Below are 18,106 nucleotides of genomic sequence, written 5' to 3' on the forward strand. Positions count from 1 at the left end.
GTAGTGTTTCGAGCACTTTTTGTGCAGTTTTTCGAATAGTGCTTCGAGCACTTTCTCGAGCACTCTTCGAACATTCTTTCAAGCAGTTTCACGAAAACTGTTTTCGAGCAGTTTTTGGGTAATTTTTCAAGCAGTTTTCCGAGCAATGACCCGAGCACTTTTTGGAGCAATGATTCGGGCAGTTTCACTTGTATTATTCTAGCACTTTTTCTGGCACTTTTTTCGAGCAGTTTATCGAGTAGTTTTTCAAGCATTTTTTGGGCATATTTTCGTAGTTTTTAGAACAGTGATTTGAGTATTTTTTCGGGTACTCTTGCGAGCGCTTTTCCTAGCAGTTTTACCAGCACTTTTACGAGCAGTTTTTCTAGCACTTGTCCGAGCAGTTTCTGGAGCACTTTTTCGAGCACCTTTTCGTTATGTTTTTCTAGTACTTTTTCGAGCACCTTTCGAGCATTTTTTCTAGCACTCTTACATGCAGTGTTTCGAACACTTTTTGTGTAGTTTTTCGAATTCACTCTCGAGCAGTTTTACGAGCTCTTTTTCAAGCACCTTCTCGGATTGTTTTTTCAAACACATTTTCGAGCAATTTTTCGAAAACTCTTTCGTGCTGTGTTTCGAGCACTTTTTGTGCAGTTTTTCGAGTAGTATTTTGAGCACCGACCAGTTTTTCGAGAAATTTTTCGAGTAGCTTCCCAAGGAACCATTTTTAGAACAATGTTTTGAGCAGCATATCTGCAGCTATACGAGTAGTTTATGAGCAGTTTTTCGAGTAGTGTTTCGAGCATTTTTTCGTGCAGTGATTCGAGCACATTCAAGCACATGCTTCATTGGCACCGAATTCGGATACCGAATAGAACACTGTGGAATACAACCCTCTCCAGCAGTGTTTTGATAGGATTCGCTTCGGATTGAATGAATCGATAGCTTTTCAAGTTTATTGAATCATCAAGCCACTTTGCCGTGTTTAGTCTTGATGAAAATTGCTTTGATAATATTTTCGATGATGATGATACAACAAAATACTGTGATAATTACGTAATAATAATAATAATAATAATAATAATAATAATAATAATAATAATAATAATAATAATAATAATAATAATAATGATAATAATAATAATAATAATAATAATAATAATAATAATAATAGAAATAATAATAAGAATAATAATAATAATAATAGTAATAATAATAATAATAATAGTAGTAATAATAATTATATTAAGTAAAATCTCAGTCAAATAAATAGTTTTAACGACTTATTTTTATAAACTGTCCGACGTTTCGGCCGTTTATGGTGGCCTTTTTCAAGGATGGCCACAAAAAAAACAGACAAAACGTCGGAGTTTGTTGGAATAAATCGTTGAAATCCATATATATGACTAAGAAAGCCAGTTTTTTTATATAACATGACCCAGTCGTTTAACAAAAAAAAAAATTGAATGAATAAATATAAATTTTCTAATTGTTACACAGATTGTTCCTCGGAAACCTTCAACTTCACCACCGAAGTCATCGTAATCGATGATATATCGGCCACGCAAATAAACAGCCCCATTGCGAATCATGTTGTCACCGGTGTCGTTAAGGTAGCAGTTTCTCCTGGGTGTCAAACATGTACACAGTACATTGAAGCCAGTATAAATCCAGTCGGTGAACAGTCCAGATTGATAATCAGTACAAATGAAAATTTTAAGGATTATCTGCAAACGGAAACAATTGGTTCATTCTATTCCCTGCTCGAACTCACGTGTGATACAGGTAGCCCCAAAACAATCCGACTACAAGTGCGTCTTAAAGAAGAAAACTTACACGCACCGGAGTTCAATAAACCGGAGTACAAAATCTTGTTACCGTTGCCCCTTCCAGCGAACTTTGATCTCACGCAGTTCGTAGACGAGGTAAGTTCAGTTGTTCATTGATAAAGGGAACCATTAAAAAGGATTATTTTCAAGGGAAATGGAATTGTTGCGGTGGATTATGACCTAACCAAGAATCAGGTAAAATTCACGGTGCAAGAAAACCCTTACATCATGGTTCAAACGCAGTCACTAACAACCGGAAAACATTTCACGGCTAAACTGATCACCAAACAAACGCTGGCTAGAATTGATAATGAACTAGAACTGGTGATCACCGGAACGGTAGGTGAAGCTTGAATTTTTTGTGCGCACTATTGTAACCAGAGCTACTTTCCAGGATGAAGGTGACCCACCGAGATCAGGAACAGCGGTGTTGAAAATTTCAGGTGATCCCACAGTTCCGTACATAGAACCGCCTCAGTTTCTGCAACCGCTCTACAAATACAGCTACAAACGGACGGAAACTTTTCCGACCATCGAAGTTAGTCTTCGGACGAATACGTTCGATAGTGGTGTGACTTTCGCGGCGAGTGGCGATGACAAGGAACTTTTCACGGTCAATCCAAAAGTCGATCGGAGCGGTGCTGTGGTCACGTTGAATCCGGAAACGAACATTCCCGAGACGAAAACTACTCTCAGTTTAATCGTAACCGCTAGCAGACCAAACGCCGAACTGGACGGTAGGACGGCAATTGTGGTAGAAATTGAACCTGAAATCAAATTACTACCGTCATTTGAACGGCCGATCTACACCGGAAGTGTGGATAGTACCAAAGTGGTCACCCTCGGTACTCCAATCAGCTTGGTAGCAGAAACAATAACCGAAGAAACGACGATTCGTCTGACAGGAGATGATGCCCGGTACTTTACTGCGAAGAAAAATTCGGATCATTTCATCTTATTGAAAGCATCCGATGAATTGACAGAGGAAATATTGAAGCAGAAATGCTACTTCCACTTTAGTATTGAAGCGATCAAAGAAAACGTTGGTTCTGGGGTTGCCCTTGTCATATTGGAGGTCGTCAAACAGAATGTAAATTTACCCAAATTTGAACAGTTATACTATGAAGGAAATGTTAGCGAAACTGGTGATGTCGATGTAACGCAAATAAAAGTTTCCGAAGATTCATACGTGCCGGAAATAGGTTTCACGTACACGGGAGATAACGATTTGTTTAGTTTTATAGAAAATGACAACGAAATCACACTCGAATCGAAGGATATTACTGAGGAGAAGCTAAATGGTAAATCGTACCTGTTGGTTAAAATCAGTGCTTCTCTGGATCAAACCGTTGTTGCTGAAACAATTGTTCTGATAAAAGTTATCCGGACGCCAGTGATCATACCTAGGTTCAAAGATGGCTTCCTTCAAGGAACACTGACAGCAGCCACAAACTCTTTAACTGAGTTGAAAGCGGTAATAGATGAGGAAACTTTCTTCGCTGGAACCGAGGTAATCTTGAAAGATCCTCACAATCTGTTCCAGATTCAGACCCCAGCAACTTCGAATGAGATCTTGATCGTTCTACGCAGTCAGGTTCAGATTCCAAATGTTTCTTTTTTAACCTTGACTCTAGAAGCTAGCAATCCTAAATCGGTCACGGTTCAGTGTCTCATCTGGGTAGAAGTGTTGCACGTGGCTCCCGTATTTGAACAACTTTTGTACGAAGGTCAAATCAACAGTGCCCTTGAATTGGACGAACTGAAGCTACAATTAAAACCGGGAACGTACGACAACACGGTCCAATTCAGTTTGCTAGACGACGATGCCGCCTTGTTCACTCACCGCACACTCGAAACGAATGAACTGTTGATCAGCCTAAAGGAACCGATCACCGAAGATGATTTGCACAATCGAAACAGTCTACGATTTAAGGTACGAGCAGTCAAGCAAAACACGTTGGAAACCGTCGTTCCGGTGGTGATACAAATTGAAAAAGTTTCGGTCAAGATTCCTAAATTCGAAAAAGTTTTCTACAAATCTGCCATTGGCAGTGATCTGCGTTTGATTCCTTTCGAACCCATTCAGCTGGTGGAGGATACTTCGGCCGAAGGACTGTCGGTGACAATTGGTTCGAGCGAAACGGACTTATTCGAGGCAACAATTACGGGTAGAACGGTCACGATTAGACTGAAAGCTGACTTAACTCCGCAGGACGTTGTTGGTTTTAAATCGTTCGAATTTGTCATTGAAGTAAGCAACCCTGGTGTAGGATCCGGCTTTACAACCATACTCATCGATATAGTTCGGATCGTGCCGGAATTTACGAAAGTTGCATACTCAGGAACAGTTATGGAAGGTGCCAAGATAATTGTTTTTACCGAAAATATAGAGTTAAAAGAAGAGACGAACATCGGCACCATCAGCTATGACATTTCAGGTGAACATAAAGATTTGATTAACTACGCGGTTAATGAAGATCTTAGTTTGAAGTTCTCTCTAAAAGATGAAGTCACTACCGAGCAGTTGAAAGGATACTCCCAAATCAATTTCGTGGTTCAAGCTATCAATCCGGGTAGCTCCGTAGCGTTCACCAGTATTACGGTCACTATCTTGCGACCTGTTGCGGCAACTTTCGAAAAATCATCTTACCTGGGAACACTGACAGAAGGTCAAAACGTTGTTCACTACGAAACAGATACAATTAAACTACTGGACGGAGCTGAACCTTCATTCACTTCCACCGATGAAGATTTTAACCTATTTGACATTTCCATCGAACCGGAATCGAACGTTATTCAGACCAGTTTGAAACCCACGGTCATCTGGAACCAAATTCGTCACCGGCACTATCTGAAATTTACACTACAAGCCATAAATCCCGGAGCTGCGGCAACTTCAACGACAGTAATCGTAGATATCGTCAACCTTCCCATTCCTACTCCCGTGTTTAGCAAGTCGATCTACCGAGGTTCGCTCCAGAAGGGTACGAGCGAAATTGCGTTCCCGGCTCCGGAAATCATCACACTAGATTCGAGCACCATAACGGCCACTTTCACTTACAAACTGATCGAGAATGACTACCAGCTGTTCGAGGTGATACGCGAAGACAACAAATTCAAGGTAGTCCTGGAAGCGTCCGTCACCGAGCAGGATTACGATGGACGTGATCTGTTAAGTTTCCAGATTGTAGCTAACAACCAGTATGGCGAGACGGATACAACCACGGTTTTGATCACCATTCCAGTGGAGAATGTAATCACACCGGTTTTCAGGGAAGTTTTATACAAAGGTTCAATACAAGAAGGTTCCACAGGAATAATCCAGTTGACGGAAATTGCATTCCAGCAAGGAACATCCACCGATCTAACGGAGATCGGCTTGGTTGGTGGTGATTCCGACTGGTTCGAGGCGACTATTGCGGAGTCTAGGGTAATCGTTCGGGTCAAAAATGGTATCGATATCCAATGGGATCAGATCCGCGATCGGAATGTTTTGGGTTTTATGATTCAAGCAACGAATCCAGGAAGTTCCGCTGCAAGTGCTTTCTCCCTGCTAGACATTGAACGTGCGTCAATTGTTTCCCCGATATTCAAGAGTTCGACGTTCCAGGGTTATTTGGAAGACGGTTCCCGGGATGTGAAGTTCCCCCAGGATGGATCCATCGAGCTGGAGGAGGGCAGTTTACTTCAAGGGTACAGTGTATCGATTGTAGATAATGATTATCAATTGTTTGAATATGCCATGGAAAACAATCAAGTGCGTGTGTCACTGAAGAGTACGGTTACCGATCAGGACTTGGTTAACAAACTGTATCTGAGATTTACTGTGATCGCAACTAATCCAGGTAGTTACAAAGCGACGGCAGCTGTTGTGGTTGATTTGAGACGAGAGACGACCCCCATCAATGCTCCCCTGTTCGAGCATAACATTTACCAAGGAACCATTGGAAACGATTACACACTGAATCTGGAAACTTCGATTCGAGTAACCGAGGGAACATATTCGGAAGATGTCATATTGCAATTGGTTGACTCGAACAGTGAACTTCTACGAGTCGTTCAGAATGACCGGGAAGCAGTCGTAAGACTTTCCCGAACGATCACAGCCGAGGATCTGAAACAATTTAACAACTTACACGCTACCATTCGAGCCGTCAACGATCAAGCTGCCGTCAGTACTTGCTTTCTTATTGTGACACTACCGGACGACGAAGTTGGTAAGAAATTGTTGTAGGGCCATTATGCCGATAGTCATCTCATTAGTCGAATCGCAATATTATTTTACCGATTACTCGACTTTCAATCAATCGTTCGAAAATTGTTCAAACACTACTGTTACAGCGACGCAAAAATTCGAAACGAATGCTCCTATTTTCATAGGACCCTTAAGGGCTGAGGTCAGCAAGTCGCGTAAAAACACGTGGCACGCTGTGCGTATTACGTTTCTCTCCATGCTCTCTCGCAACTGTACAAAATGACTCTCGATTTGGCCGGGTTGCCAAGAAAGTTTTGATCCAAGAAAGCTGCCGCTTGTTTGGCAGCCTTTTTGAGCCGATTTTATTTCTCTCTCATGTTTCGTTACGTTGCCAGGGAACTAAAATGGCGACGACATAGAAATCGACTTTCCTCCACAAAAATAACTTCCACCTAATTTTCATCGCGACAACACCTATGTTTTTATGCACTAATCGCATCTAAATTAAATTATCTAGACATTGTCAGGATAGATTTTTTATCCATGCTTTTGAAGACGAGATATTCAATGAATAAGTTGAAAGTTTCAGTTTTCAGTTATGCAATTTTTCCTTCAGAAAAAAGACTTTCCCGACCGCTAAAGTCAATGAATCATTCTGAAATATTCACAGAATAATCAAAACTAATTTTCTAAGAAATTGTCTGTTGAATTTTTTGATATTCGTCCCCGTTTCTGAGAAAATCAGATTTGAAGCGTGAAAATAGCCCTCTAAAACGCCCTGAAACACACTGGCCTCAGCCCTTAAGGTCAATCTATCGAACAGAGACAGCGGATTTCACTCTAACTAATGGATTTCGTAGCGTATGTGAGATGACTACTGAAGCCGTTACCCTAGTAGAATGAATAGATAATAAATCGAAATACCTACTTCTAGAACCTTGCACGACCACTCCTCATGTTATTGAGTGCACGGATTGCTACGATTGTTCCACCGGTGAGCCCCTGGACGATGTGCCATTCTTCCCGTATGGAAACTACGAGTTTAATTTGAAAAGTGACAGCACAGGCGCAATAGGAACTGTACGTGCATCCGTGAAGGACCCGTCCGTCATGCTGGAGCATATGGCAGTCTTCAATGATGGTAAGATTTCACCTATAAAATATATTTCCTAAAATCAGTACAATAGGATCAGAGAGTTTATCTGACCGGAGAAGTGAATAACCTTAAGGTCAAGGGAATTTCTGGAACTAATTTTTGGAACTGAATTCTGAAGCAGAATTTTGGACTTCGACCTGACTTCAGAAGGTGATTTTCAGAATCAGAAATCTTGTACTGAGTTTTGGACCTGCAGCCGAATTCCGGTGACAGAAGAAATTTGGCGCAATTTTCTTGAAGAGCAAAAAATCTTCAAATGCCTCTTCACAAAATTCACTTTTCTTCTCACCGAGTTTAGCAACTATGCTCCTGTCACGAAATTTCTATAAATAAAAGAAAAGTGCAAAGAGATTTCGCCAAGTTTCTTAATTTGGAATTCCCATCAAGTTCAAGAAGAATTTTTTTGACTCTCTTTGACACTTCCCAAAAAGCATTTAAAACTTGTTATAATTGGCATGTTTCACAATTGCTTCATATCGGTTATTTCTGTTAGATATGTTAGACAATTGATTAAACACGTTTTTGTAAGGGATGTTAAATTCATTCATATTACTGCTTGTTAAACAACTCAAAAAACTGAATGGATAAAGTTTCACATCCGGTTTTTCAACTGACTGTACGACAAGATCATTTGAGCAGTTTCAATTCCGGTTTCCACTTAGCATATATTACTGTTGTGAAACATATGAAACAAGAAACTTGTTGCACATCATTCACGAAAAGTGCGCTTTTCCAATCGCGTAAGGAGTGTATCGAAAATAAGCTATCCACGTACATTTGTGTCGTACGCATGTATTTGTGATGGTTTTTTATGCTCAGATCACAGCATCCTATGCGTTTGGCTGTCAGCTTTCGTTTGTTTATTAGTTTGTGCGGTTGAAATTCTGCGTTTTCAAAATATCGCGTATTGAAAAGGAAGTGAAAATTAAGGTTCTGGACACATGCCTAAGTGAGAAAGGTATTACTATCCGAAAATTGGCGGAGCGGTTTGGAATTCATCATGTCAGTGTTAAAACCATCATTAATAAGTTTGGGGAACAGTATTCATCGGATGAGCTACCAGGAATAGGCAGAAAACCCGGTTCTTCCAACTCGAAACTGGACCAGAAAGTGGTATCTCTAATCATGAAAAACAAATCAATGTCAATACTTGATTTGGAGGAAGCAGGAACGAGTGTAGGAATGATCCAACGTATCAAGAGGCGAAATCACCTGAAGACCTACAAGAAGCTGAAAATCTCGAAACAAAGTGTAGAACAGAAGAAGCGAGTAGCAACAAGGGCCCGGAAATTGTATTCGGGTCTTTTGCAGTGTCCGGATGCATGCGTTTTGAAGGAAGATGAGACTTATGTAAAGGAGAACTAAAAAACCCTTCCAGGTTCACAAAACTTTACTGTTTGTTGTCGTCGTTGGGGAGGATGTGAGCAATGCGGACAGGTCGATTCAAGTGGAGAAGTTCGGTCGAAAGGTACTGGTATGGCAAGTAATATGTTGCTGTGGTTTAAAGTCAACCATTTTTTACACTACTGGAACTATAAATGCAGAAATCTATCGATCTGAGTATCTCCAGAAAAGATTGCTGCCTTTATATAAGAAGCATAGTACACCTCCATTGTTTTGGCTGGATTTAGCGTCGGCTCACTATGCCAAAACCACTCTCAATTGGCTTACGGAAAAGGGTATAAATTTTATTGAGAAAAATATCAATCCACCAAATTGCCCTCAGCTTCAACCCATCCAACGTTACTGGGCAATCGTGAAGAGGGTCTTCAAGAAGACTGGTAAGGCTGCTGGGAACATGCAGGAGTTCAAAACAATTTGAGCTCAAGCGTCCCAAAAATTTGATACAATCTTAAAAATTAAATTTCATCCAGTTTGCATTATGCTCAAGTTTAACCTCGTACAAAAAAGGATCAATTTTTAGTCTGAATAAAATATCGTTTTGCCTTTCTCTATAGAAAGGTATTAGAATTGCTGGAAAAACCGACTTTCGAACGGAGCCTCGGAGACCCATAGTGTTATATACCATTCGACTCAGTTCGTCGAGATCGGAGAATGTCTGTGTGTGTGTGTGTGTGTGTGTGTGTGTGTGTGTGTGTGTATGTGTGTGTGTGTGTGTATGTATGTGCACTTTTCGAAGATATTTGAACGCGCTCAATTTTCTCAGAGATGGCTGAACCGATTTGAACAAACTTGGGCTTGTTTGAAAGCTACTGTCGGGCCATTGATCAAGTTCGAAGATCAAATGGCTGTGGCTTTTGGTTCCGGAGATATGATTGTATAAGTGACGTAACCGACAAAAATCGTGCTATTTGAACGCGCTCAATTTTCTCAGAGATGGCTGAACCGATTTTAACAAACTTGGGCTCGTTTGAAAGCTACTGTCGGACCATTGATCAAGTTCGAAGATCAAATGGTTGTGAGTTTTGGTTCCGGAGATATGATCGTATAAGTGACGTAACCGACAAAAAGCGTTGTATTTGAACGCGCTCAATTTTCTCAGAGATGGCTGATCCGATTTTAACAAACTTGGGCTCGTTTGAAAGCTACTGTCGGGCCGTTGATCAAATTCGAAGATCAAATGGTTGTGACTTTTGGTTCCAGATATATGATGGTATAAGTGACGTAACCGACAAAACACGTTGATTTTTACCGCTCTTCTATATATAAGGGTGCCAAAATTTTGGGATCAACTCTATTTTCGTAAAGTTCTAGTGCTCAAAAGTTTAAGCACCTCGAAAAAAGTCTTCATGCAAAATTTGACCTAAATCGGACATGCTTAAGGGGTGCTGCCCGGTGGTAAAGGTTTGGCAATTTTCGATCTTGAAAAAGCACCATAGGGGGGAGTACATGAAATTTCCAAAATCGAAAATTTTTTTTGATGCCAAAACTCTTAAAACTGCATAAAACATAGAAATTTAGTGTCATCTCAAAAAAAATTTTTTTTGTAAAAATCAACTTTCTGGGACTTATAAAAATTTTCATATTTTTTCTAAGTCCCAAAAAGTCGATTTTTTCAAAAATTTTTTTTTCGAGATGACACTAAATCTCGACGTTTCATGCAATTCTAAGCCTTTTGGCATCAAAAATTTTTTTTCTATTTCGAAAATTTCATGTACTCCCCCCTATGGTGATTTTTCAAGATATATGAAAACATCACTAAGTGGACTAAGAAGGCTTTTTTTAGATAAGCATCACTGTTCTCATACAAATAGGCAACGCAAATGTCAAGCACTAGTTTGGGAAAAATGATGCTGACTGTGTGACATAAACACTGAAGCATGCTTTTGTGAACTACTCGAATCAATCTGAATCAATTGGCGTCTAAAATTATTTAATAAATGTATGAAACATATTTTCATGAGACTGTAATGAAAGAAGAGAAAGGCATTATCACACCACTAGGTGGATTAAGAAGGGTTTTTTATCATAATTTGAGAGAAAAGTTTGTGGATAGCTTATTTTCGATACACTCCTTAATCGTTGCGAGAAGAGTTAATACATTCAGTAGTAGAACAATGTTTGCTACTTGGGTTCTTTTCCCTTAGAGATACAATTAAGTAAAACTATTAAAAATTTATTACGTAGGAGCAATGGAGGAATTCTTTGTTCAATAGAATTGACACAAGAAAGAGTGGTACTGCCGGCAAGAAAAAAGTAAGCTACTTCGTCACCGTCAATTTGTTAAGGATATTGGCAATCCGTTTGAAATGCCAGATGGTAACTTTGAGCAGCTATTGCGAATGACTAATTATTTGGCAGAGTAGTTTATTAACTTGTTAGATGAACGAACACCTTAATGCGATTCCTCTAAAAACATGAACTTACTATAACAAAACCATTCAATTTACAAGACCTTACAACGTTGAGATATTTTGACTCAGTTAATATTGTAGAACAATCAACTGTAGTGTTCACAAGAAAAAATATAATAAATTTGCTACTCTATATAATTAAAATATTATTGGTTCTCATTAGTTAACAGTAGGGCAAGTAATTACTGCAAAAGATAAGTATCACTTGGGAGTATTTGTAAATATGCTCCTGTTTAGGCCTCATCTTTCCTGTTGATTTTTCCTTTTCTGGGTTGACTACCGTACACTGATGTCTCTTTTTACGCGGGGGATACGTACCGCGTAAAAAACCTCGTAACTTCGTAAATCCGCGTAAAAAAATCTCGAAAATAAAGAAGAAAATTCTTTTGTGATTCCAAATTTCTTAGAAATGCATGAAACGTCCAGATATGGTGTAATCTCAAAAAAAAATGTTTCATGAAAATCGTTTTTGAGACTTAGAAATTTGATAATTTGATTTGATACGTAACTTCGGAAATCCGCGTAGAAAAAAACCGCAATATGGAAGAAATTTTTTTTGATTCCAAATGTTTTAGAAAAGCGTGAAACGTCCAGATCTGGTGTAATCTCAACAAAATTTTTGTGAAAATCGACTTTGGGACATAGACAAATTTTGAGACATCCAAAATCGAATTTTTTTTTGTCAATGCAGAATGTATTAGAAATGCATGAAACGTCAAGAATGGTGTAATTTGTACATATTTTTTGAGTCAAAAAAACACCATCGAGATAACACCAGATCTCGAAGTTCCATGAATTCCTAGACAAAACAAGAAAACCGCGTAACTTCGAAAATCTACGTAAAAAGAAACCGCATTAAAAAAACAGCGTAAAAAGAGACCCCAGTGTATTTGAAATAGAGACATGGAGATTGTTCACAAACACGACTTTATTTAATTAAACTTTACTTGTTTTCTCATCTGTATTTGTAATTATAAAGAGAAGAAAATCTTAAAATATCTTTCTCTTTACAAAATTGTCTGTTTTCCTAGACGAATTTCGAACAATTGGCGAGAAAGTGATGGAATTGATGAAAATGATTCTCTGCTAGATGGTACTGAATGTTTCCTTTAGCTAAACAGAATAAACCATCCTATAATCCACAACAAAAGCATTACAAATATAGTTTGGGTGCTTATCCATTAGGATAACAGAGGTATTTTGGCCACTTTAATATATTTGGGCCTGCTGCTCATATTTCTAGCTATAACCAAAATGAAGTACATCGAGTCCTAGTTTTTTAACGATTATTCCATTCTTTATCGTATCAGATATGCATAAGTAATCAATTTTGATTATAATCCAAAATATGAGCGATGGGCCAAAATGTATTAGAGTGACCAAAATACCTCCGTTACCCTAGCTGGGTGCAAGAAAAATATGCTTGATGAAACATTCCCGAATCTCGCTGGCACTCGATCAAGGATCAAAATTAAACCAAGTTTACTTGTGTTGGTAAATTGTGTATTTTATTAGATGAACTTTTCAGCCAAACATTTAGACTTTCGAAGTAGCTTCTCGAAGCTGCCACCCGGTGTTCGAACGGATTTCTTATATCCTTTTTTCTTGTCGGCAGTGCCACTTATAAAAATGCACAAAGAATACCGCTATTGCTCCTACGTAATATTTTTATAATATTTTTACTGAATTTTATCTCTAAGAGAATTATCTTTCTGGATTAGTTTCGGAAAACTGGTGAAGAAAACTTTATTTTCGTTTTCTTTTTCTTTTTCAAGAGTAAAAAAATTTCTTCCAAAAATTCACGAGAATTCCAAATTCAGAAAACAGACGAAATCTCTTTGCAATTTTTTTTTCGTTCACGAAATTTTGTGACCAGAATTCGGCTGCTGGATGCTGAATATAGAAACTAGATTCTGGTTCTGAGTACTGGGATTGTCTTGTGGAACTGAATTTTTGAACTGAAATTAGGATGTGAATTTTGAACCTGGATTTTGGACCTAGATCTGGATTCAGGGCTTGTATTCTGGAACAGAATGTTTCAATAGAAATCTGGAACTAAATTTTGGAACTGAGCTCTGTATTCTAAAAATTAATTTTAAAACTGATTTTTTAATCTTATTTCCAAATCTGGAAATTAAGAACTGAATTCCGGGAACCGAATCAAAAATAAACATAAACGTAACCGATAAGACACACTTTTTCCAACATCAACTTTTGTTGGTCAATTAATTTGCTTCTAAAATTTGAACGATCATTACATCGTTCGCTTCAATTGAAGTAAATATTGGTCCTTCAGATCGAGGTGCATTCGTTCTTTAGGTAAAACGTCAACATGTACAGAAGACCAAATAGGAGATCATTTGAAGTGAATTGCAGCGATATTTTTTTCACTGTCATCGGTGCCTTTTGTTCCTGGCATAATGAGCCTTCACCGGATATGGACTCGTTCAATTTGAGGACGAATAGCTGCTTCAGCATTCCTATCTCGCTGATCGTCAGCCACAGATGAATCTTCTTCACGAACTTGATATGAGAAACACATTTTTTTTTTATTCAATATTATAGTATAATTTTAAGGCACACTGCTTAAGCTCTAAGATGCCAAGGGTATTTACTAATCTTAATTACGACTAACTTAAAACTAGAAAAGTATCATTATGTAATGTAGCGGTAGCGGATTCTCGAGAAGCTATCGGTAGTGGCCGGTGAATTGAATATCGCATGAGGGTCTTCCATATGCCGTTGGCGAAGATCCATGTTGGCCGCATCCTTCGGTCCGTGTGGGTCCGCGGGAAACACCCCCAGGCTACGAAGGCCCGGCGGGTGGCCCGCATGCTGGTTTTCGACTGGGGCGGCCTTCCGTGGACGATGATGGTGATGTTACGGAAGAGAATGAAAAAAAAAAGTAAATATTGTGGAAACGGGGTAAAAAGGGGATGTGGGAACAAAATGTTTGAAAACGATAAAGATCTAATTAGTTGCCATCGAGATGGTGAAGAGACAGGGAAGGGGTAACGAAAAAGTTAGTGACAAAAAAAGATCTTGTTAGTTCCAATGAAGATGGTGGACAGGGACGGGGATCGAGAGAATCGGGCGGATGTTAGTGTCGAACCTGTAGGTGGAGTTTATACTTTCTGAGCGAGGGATAACACATTACACTTGTATATCAATGTGTTTAAGGTACTGGTATATGAGAAGCATATATAAACTATCCCGACTCGCCAACACATCCCGAACCGGAACCTCAGGCGGTCTACCTCGGGCCCTAAGGGATTCCAGTAGCTTCGACCTGGCGTCGCGATACTCTACGCACGACCACACGACATGCTCGATGTCCTGATAACCGTCGCCACAGGTGCAGAGACCGCTCTCCGCAAGCCCAACACGCCGGAGATGTGCGTTGAAGGTGTAGTGATTTGACATGAGCCGCGACATAACACGAATGAAATCGCGACTCACGTTCATCCCCCTGAACCAAGGTTTCGTCGATACCCTAGGGATAATGGAATGTAGCCATCGTCCCAGTTCGCCATTGCTCCATGAAGTTTGCCAACTTTCGAGAGTTTTCTGACGAGAGATACTGAAAAATTCATTGAAGCAGATTGGTCTTTCATAAATATCACCTTCTAATGCGCCCACCTTAGCCAATGAGTCTGCCTTTTCATTGCCTGGAATGGAACAATGCGAAGGGACCCAGACTAACGATATTAAATAAGACCGTTCAGATAAAGTTCGCAAGTGTTCCCGTATTTTCCCCAGGAAATATACTACTTTCCTGGCTTCATTGCCCGGAGAAGAGAAACACATTTGACGTCAACGATTTCCTTCTGGTGGCATACATTAAGCATCAGGTTCTCTAACAGTTTCCGCGTTCAGTTTAAAAAAAGAAGTAGTAACAGACATAAGTGGAGGATATGAATACGAACAGAACTGACATTAATTCATTGGGAATATTTTATTGGTTCTGAAAAGAACCGATTTGCGAAATTTATCCGGTGTTATTTATCCCTTATTTATCAACTTATTTATCAACATAAGAACCTGAATTATGGACCAGAATTCAAGAACTGGAGCTGATTTTCGAAACACAGGTAGGACAGGCAAAATTCAGGTTCAGAATGTACACGAAGAATTCAATTCATGAAATTAGTTTGAGAATTCTGGAACTGAACTCAATTTCAGTTTCCTTGTTCCGATTTCAGTTCTAGAAATGAATTCCGGATTTGAATAGAGACATTGACTTCAGTTCCGAAATATAGTTCCAGAGTCAAAGTTAAGAATTTAGTTCCAGCATGTAGCAGGTCTGAACTTGATTTCTATAAATTAAGGAATTACATTCACAGAAAAAATAATGAAGATCACAGGTGACATAATTCTACAAACGATGCAATTTCTAACTACTTAACTTGTCAAATGACGCAATATTCCTTTCGTATAGAACTTTACAGGCTCCAAGTGTAATTTGCACTCGGCTACCAAGTGCCGCTGTATAGATTTATATGCATCAATTATTCACTACGCGGACATGTGCTTCTGTGGCTCAGTGGATTAACTGGCGTGCTTTGTGAGCTGATGTTTCTCGGTTCAAGTCACGCTGTTGATATCGATCTAAATTTATGAGAAATACGACACTCCACTTATGTACATCTTATGAGATTTAAGATCACAAGATTTTTTCGAAATGTGTTATGAAACTGAATTCAGGAATTAAATGCTGGTCAAGAAGCCCAAAACTCAGGTTCGGAGTTCATATCTAACAATGAGTTCCACAATTCTGATATTGAAATCCTAGAGTTCTGGACTCAAATTCCGAACATAAATCAAGGAACTAGTTCCAGAATTCAGTTAAAAAATATAGTAATGAAACCAATTCCAAAAATTTAGTTCCATAATCCACGCACCAAAAAAATCTGAATAATGCACCTTCTACCAACCAAGCAGATGTATGCTTCTGTGGCTCAGTCGATTAACAGACGTACTTGCGATCCAATGATTCTCGGTTCAAGTCGCGGCGATTTCTATCAGTATTCTTTTTTTATTTCAACGAATTTCGTGTCATGGAGTTTTAGACACAATATTAAATGATCTTCCACGTGAATTTGCGTGAACTGCAACGCTCCACTTATGTGCATCTAATAAGATGTAAAATCACATGGATTTTTTTAAGTGTGCAGAAGTAAAATTTAGTTTCAGCAGACCTTGTCAGCTTGGAGCAAAATCAATCTTCAATTCAGCAACGCCATCACACGACATCACATTCAACATATCATGTCAATTGTATGGGTGCGCAGTACGAGATTCGGTGCGGACTCGCCTGAGGACCCCATCTTCGCAAAAAAGGATGTTGCCAATGATTTGTTCGGGAGATGTGAGAGCTGGATATCTTGTTAATATGATGTCTTTGGTTCTAAAGTCTTAGTTTTAAATTTTGAACCGTTAATTTAGAACTAAATTCTAAACCTGAAATTAAGTTCAAAATTCAGGCGAGAATATTAATTACAAGAGCATTTTGGTTATTAATTGAATGACTAAATTGACTTTCTTGCACTGTCGTAAACACAAATGTGTCACCCCCATATCAGTCAATTGAAAACACTCATGGTTTATAACCTTATAACTGTTTTACTAGCTAATAAAACGTGTCGTAAGCTCACTGCGTTCAATCACTGGCTGTATTTCGTATTTCTATGTATCGGTTTTACACGACACGCTTTGTGCGATGATTCATTCAAACCATCAATGCGGTTGAAATTTTACGCGTCTTGTTTTGGCACTGAATTTCTCCTTAATGCTCAGTAATACCAAACTTTTTAGAAAACTTTGAGTTATTATTTGATATCTCATACTACTGAAAATGTTATCATAAATTGCTGAACATATTTACGATGGTATGGAGAAGAAATTAAGTTGTTGCTTTAAGTCAAACAAGATTAAGTTCTGCCCATTCTTGTACAGGGTAAATTTTAAAAAGATGCCCCATAGTGACGTATTCATGTCAAAAATGTTGAATTTTTTGACTATTATTTTCGGTTGTAGTTTTGACCGTCATTTTCTGTGCTTTCAGAAATCGGAGATCGGTATGGATAAAGTGATTGTTTTTCGTGCCTTCAACTAACAATAAAATCCTTCAAAATAGATCAATTTATTTCTAAATGATTCGCTCTTCTTTATGTCGTATTTCATACACAATAGACTATAACCAATAACATCATACTCAACAGTTTGGAGAAATCCCTTGTTAAACAAAATTCGAACTATTACTACATTGAATATCCCCGATTTCAAAATCTAAAGCTAATTCAAGGTAATACTTTAGTGGTTTATTGGTGCAACCTAGAAAATAAATTTTCAATTTGTCTATCCCTAAGCAGTCTACAAACTGTGTCCAAGACATTATTTTCCAAAACAATTATCATGCCTAGTTATGGAAGCTTAGAACTTTATAGCTTTACCTAAAAGATATTATGAAAAATATTTTATCAATTTAATCTAATAAAGACTGTCCCAGAAAGTATGGACGCAACCGAAAATCGCTGCCATTTCACAATGGTTTAGAATCTGTCAATTTTTATAGCTGCGTTCTGTTGTTTACACTCTTCTCTAACCACTTGTGCAGTTGTCTATTCGTTTTCATTAGTTTGTTTCGAAATGCGTGGACTTACAGCAGAACAACGTCGAAAAATTGTGGCGAAATGCAATCAGGAAGTTCGGTGAGGATATCACCTTTGAGGATAAACCGAAAACGGGTCGAAAAAAAGGTCCTGCTAACCCTCAGTTGGATAAACCTATACTGGAGGCGTTCGAGCAAATGAAGGAGGTTTCAGTTCGGGATGTGACCATTCAAAGTCAAATGTTCTTCGTGCTAAAGAACGTTTGAATCTTCGAACCTATAAGAAGCAAAAACAACCAAAATGTAGTCCGAAACAAGAAGCATCGATCAGGCCGAGGGTTCGAAAGCTGTACAATACGATTCTTGCTGGAAATTTGAACTGCATAATCATGGAAGACGATTCCTACGTGAAACTCGATTACAAATCCTTGCCGGAACCACAATATTATACGGTGCGAGAAGGGCAAATGTCAAACCAGTCCAAGACATCGATTGAAGTCGAAAAATTTGGTAAGAAAGCTA

The 18,106-nt window shown here is 38.7% G+C and overlaps 1 protein-coding gene across 2 annotated transcripts in view; it reads left to right on the forward strand.

Annotated features, from left to right (window-relative positions):
• LOC131436122 (uncharacterized) overlaps positions 1 to 18,106 on the forward strand; it is a 34,495-nt gene that overhangs the window by 4,852 nt on the left and 11,537 nt on the right. For both annotated transcript variants that reach the window (XM_058604626.1, XM_058604627.1), the window contains exons 2-5: positions 1,480 to 1,904; positions 1,959 to 2,147; positions 2,203 to 6,025; positions 6,938 to 7,144. In XM_058604626.1, coding sequence (XP_058460609.1) covers positions 1,480 to 1,904; positions 1,959 to 2,147; positions 2,203 to 6,025; positions 6,938 to 7,144 — 4,644 coding nt within the window. The remainder of the gene's footprint in view (positions 1 to 1,479; positions 1,905 to 1,958; positions 2,148 to 2,202; positions 6,026 to 6,937; positions 7,145 to 18,106) is intronic.

The sequence above is a fragment of the Malaya genurostris genome, chromosome 3 (genome assembly GCF_030247185.1).
Source record: "Malaya genurostris strain Urasoe2022 chromosome 3, Malgen_1.1, whole genome shotgun sequence".
Classification (NCBI taxonomy): Eukaryota; Metazoa; Arthropoda; class Insecta; order Diptera; family Culicidae; genus Malaya; species Malaya genurostris.